This window comes from Triticum aestivum, chromosome 5A (assembly GCF_018294505.1).
Source record: "Triticum aestivum cultivar Chinese Spring chromosome 5A, IWGSC CS RefSeq v2.1, whole genome shotgun sequence".
In the NCBI taxonomy this organism is placed as follows: Eukaryota; Viridiplantae; Streptophyta; class Magnoliopsida; order Poales; family Poaceae; genus Triticum; species Triticum aestivum.
Genome location: NC_057806.1, coordinates 602,318,524 through 602,323,020, shown reverse-complemented (window position 1 = coordinate 602,323,020; position 4,497 = coordinate 602,318,524). Strand labels below are relative to the sequence as shown.

Sequence of the window (4,497 nt, the reverse complement as noted above, 5' to 3'; positions counted from 1 at the left end):
ACCAGGATATTTAAGCTATTTTTCAAATTGTTGACCTCAAGTCAAATGGAAAGGCGTTGCTAGCATTGGTTCGATCCCAGGTTTACCAACCATTTTATGAATATTTCTCTGGATTTTTTATATTAAAAGACCGGAGAAGGCATCGGTTCCCCCTTTTTTTTTATCAGACCGCTCGGCCCGACCCGGTTTTTAAAACTCTGCTCGTGGATTCACCACTTCGTCGTGCGCGTGCCGAACCCACCCACCACACGTCCCCTCCATTTCATTCGGTCCGGGCCGGTCTGTCTCCACTTGCGCGCGTCCGGTCCGCGCCCACTCACTCGCTCCCCCTCCCCCTCTTTAGCCCCCACGCCGCCGCGCCGAGCCACCGACGAGGCACGCCATCCCAGTCCCCACCCCACCACCTCGCCCCGCAGCGCAGCGCGGCCGTACCACCATCCGCCCTCGGTGCAAACTCAATGGCGGGAGGGTCATCGTCTTCGTCGTCGTCATCGTGGGGCCCGAGCCCCGCGGCGGTGACGGCGCTGGTGGCGCTGCTCGGGCTCGGCGTCGCCGCCTACATCGTCGGCCCGCCGCTCTACTGGCACGTCGCCGAGGCGCTCGGCCGCTCGCCGGGGGGCTGCCCCGCCTGCGCCTGCGACTGCGACGCGCTCCCGCTGCTCCAGCTCCCGGAAGGTACCCGCCCCTCTTGCTGTCGGCGCCCCCCTGGCCCGACCTACCCGCCCAGATCTCCCTGCAAGCCCGCGCTCTGCAGAGTTATACTTTCTGTCTGCGATTTCGTCCGCAGAGCGAGCAATGCGTTTGTGGCCGCTGCCTATTGCGTTCTGAGCCTGGCCTTGCCATGACTGATTGATTATAATTTAAGTATGCTTGAAATTTGGGGGTGAGGACAAGATGTCTTCAGTTATTCAGAAGTCGGAACATCGGTTCAGGTTGTAGCCGAGTAATTATGTATGGCCACTGAACAAGATAGAGCTAAATGTATAACAAACATGCCATGGCACTGAAAAGTTTATGCCTATCTTGTCTTTGTGCTATCACATATGAGCATTGCAATATTTGTTCTTTTTTTTGGGTGAATGGCAATGTTTGTTCTTTGATTGTTAAGTTCCACCTGCGATGACCTTAGTCTAAAATATGTCTACTGCTCTAGTTGCTATCTGTGGAAATATTTTCTTATTTATTCTTCTCTCTGGACTCCATTGTTCCATTGTTAGTTTGTATCCATGATATACTCTGTTTCGTCAGTGGTTTAAGTAAATAAACTCAGTTATTTTATCCATATTTACAGCTAGTCTTGATTTGGATATTATGCTACCTCTGAAAGATATTAACTCTTCAGCAAATAAACATGGTAAATTGCCAGTCTACCTCTGAAGTAATAATCATACTATGCAGTATCATTACAAAACCAGTCCATAAGCTGTCTAAAAGTCATACTTATTTTCCTTGCAATAACTCCATAGTATTTTTGAAGCATTGCCTTGTCTGTAAACATAGGCACTGTGTTATGTATGTCCTTATCATAAGCAATTAAACATGTCAAACGAAGCACCCAAGGTCACTTATATTCCATAGCATATTTTGCAATTATCTTGTGACTGGTTTAACTGGTTATTATTGCTTCTGATGTTTCCAGACTGTGCCAAGCAATTCAAAGAGGTCAAGAGTCGTGCTTCCGGTGAAGAAACAGAGAAGAGTATCACAGAGATGCTGATAGAAGAGCTAAAGCAGAGAGAGGAGGAGGCAACAGAAGCTCAGCAACAAGCCGATGTAAAGTTGCTCGAGGCTAAAAAACTAGCTTCGCAGTATCAAAAGGAGGCTGACAAATGCAGTTCAGGCATGGATACATGTGAAGAAGCTAGGGAGAAATCTGCAGAGTCGCTGCTCGGTCAAAGGAAATTAACTGCTTTGTGGGAGGAAAGGGCTCGGGAACTCGGATGGAAACCCGGGAATGACAAACCACACCAGAATCAGTAATGAACACTGGAGGATGGTGATGGATACAACATGCCAACCAATAGAGATCTCATTACAAACACCCTTCCATGGTGATATAGGTAAGGAAAAAGGATTCCAGTTCTGGTGACCTTGTTTCACTTTGCGCCATGATGGGCTCTGTTTGTCCATAGTTAATTTATAATGGGTTTGTAGTATATGTCCATAGTTGTTTGTCAGCATTATGTTAAGATGGCCATAGAATGGCACTCGTCACCTGTAATTCTTGAAAGGGTGATCAGTTTCGTAGTTGTTTCTGAATGATGGTAGTGAAGAAGGAATTTCTCTTATTTCTACAAACTTGTGGATTGGATAGTTGTTTGATGAGTTGTGAGGTCCCTTTTTTTAACCACAAAGTCTCATGGTACTACCTGAGAAGAGAGGAAGATGGTGTAGTATATATTTATTTGAGATGATATTTTGGTCAAGTGACTATTGTAGAGATTGTCAAAGAAAGGGAGTGACTCCCACAGACTTCTCCAAACCTGTCAATATTTTACCATTTGAACTGTGCATGGTATTGTGATAGACAAATTATATGCTTGTGCTTTTTTTTTTGTTCTAGAACTTCTGTACGTTCCTTTTATGCTCTGACAGAGAATTCAAGTTTTCAACCTAAGATGCCCACAATAAGTGAAATATCTGCCATGTTCATGTTCTTCTCTACCATGTCGCATGTCTTATATAAGTAGAATTTGAACTCTTACATAAACTCCTCATGCTCTTCTTTACCATGTCGCATGTCTTATATAAGTAGAGATTTTGGTGCTACGTCTTCCTCCAGGAATTGTAATTGTATGTTCTAATAATGTTGCTCAAGTGTGTTGTGCGGAAAATGGTAAAGATTGTTAGGAATGATAGGCAACATGACTACCGGAAACAACAGCTGGTGATGACTTTGTGTACACAAAGTGTTGTGCATGTCAGAGTTGCATCTTCATGTAACCAAGCTAGTAGTAACATCCAGATCCAAGCAACATTTTCGACGGCGAAGACAAAACTGGTGACAAGATGTGGAACCTCAAGGAACATGAATGACCTCTGAACCTTAAGCATCCTTTTCACATAGGATTGGTCGCCCATCTGCTGCACTAGCCTGGGATATGATCATGCAGGTTACCATCTAAGTATGCACATGCCACTACGATCATGCGAGAAATCGTGCTCATGACATGTTGGTGTACAAATTACAATTCATGTCCTCGTTCCCAAAAAGGGGAAAGCCCTTTTGTTGGAGTAATTGGAAATCATTTTTATTTTTTTAGCAATGTGTATCAGCTTCATGGAAATGAAATTTGGGAGTGGAGAGTTCAAAACTCATCATGCATGTTGCAAGGTAGAGAGACACTCATCTTCAAATCAGACGGATGTTAGTTGACCAAGCTAGAAAATCCAATGGCTAACAACAATTCGGATGATGTGAAAGCACGCATGTGCAGAAAAATAGCGATCAACAACATGCAGTGGGATTTGTCTATATATAAGATACATAGTTTGGTGTGCATTCAGAGTTGGTTGCATAAGAAAGTTATTAATCACTATTTTTCTAGCCTCAAACGTGCGGGCGGCCTGTCCGGTCACCGACCGGTCACGAAATTTCGACCCAGACGAACGCCTCAAACGGGTCTTAAACGCCCGGACTGACCGGCACCCCTCATATCCAGCCCAAATATGGGGCGGATATAGGGGCGCCCGGGCACGCCCGCAACGTCGGACCCGACAGCCTGACCCCACCGCAAATTGCACCAAACTGCCCCCCTCCCCAGAACTATCGGATCCATTTGCTCTCTCCTCTCTTCTTCCTCCTTCGCGTTGTCCACCTCGCAGCTCTGCCGTTTCGCGTGCCCCGCAGCTGTTCCTAGCCTCTACGTCGCCAGCTCCGGCAGAGCAATTCTCTCTCCCGTCCTCGTCGCGGGGGGCGTCGTCGCTAGCCTAGACGCCACCGAGGTACGTGCGACAACTCTCTGGCTCTGCTTTACGCTTGATGTGTTCAATACATTATTTGATCGGATTTTTTGGGATTTTATTAGGGAAATCTGTGGATTCCGATGTTTCATCCGACGAGGAGTATGGACCGACGGAGCTTGATAAAATGACTCAAGGTGAGTTTTTTGATTCCTCGGAGTCGGGCGAAGAAGTGGACATGGTCATGGTCATGAGCATGCAAGAGGAAATGGACCGGCTCGTGGAGCATATTCTCAACTTCAAGGGCTCAATCAAAGGGAGAAGAGTGATCAATCGGGATAGGGTGTCTGGAGCATGGCTATTGTAGAAGGACTACTTTGCCCCGAACCCAACTTTCCCGGATGATCCATAGTTTCATCGCTGTTTCCGCATGTGGAAACCATTGTTCTTGGGCATTGTGGAGGGAGTGGAGGCACATGATGACTACTTCAAGCTCACGAGGGGTTGCTGCGACCTACTTTCTTTCTCTGCTAAGCAGAAGTGCACGCCTACTCTAAGGATGCTTGCACTTGGTACTGCCGCAGATGCCGTTGG

The 4,497-nt window shown here is 46.6% G+C and overlaps 1 protein-coding gene across 1 annotated transcript; it reads left to right on the top strand.

Annotated features, from left to right (window-relative positions):
- Positions 1-280: 280 nt before the first annotated feature.
- Positions 281-2,500, top strand: LOC123105220 (uncharacterized). The gene is made up of 2 exons (XM_044527245.1): positions 281-675; positions 1,640-2,500. Exons 1-2 carry the CDS (start codon positions 459-461, stop codon positions 1,978-1,980), a joined length of 558 nt encoding a protein of 185 aa, XP_044383180.1. The 5' UTR covers positions 281-458; the 3' UTR covers positions 1,981-2,500.
- Positions 2,501-4,497: the final 1,997 nt, after the last annotated feature.

What these genes read in the sequence shown, in the direction of transcription:
- LOC123105220 (XM_044527245.1), top strand. Translation starts at nt 459, where the DNA reads ATGGCGGGAGGGTCATCGTCTTCGTCGTCGTCATCGTGGGGCCCGAGC. An exon ending in GCTGCTCCAGCTCCCGGAAG is followed by an intron (nt 676 to 1,639) that starts GTACCCGCCCCT and finishes TGATGTTTCCAG; the next exon opens with ACTGTGCCAAGCAATTCAAA.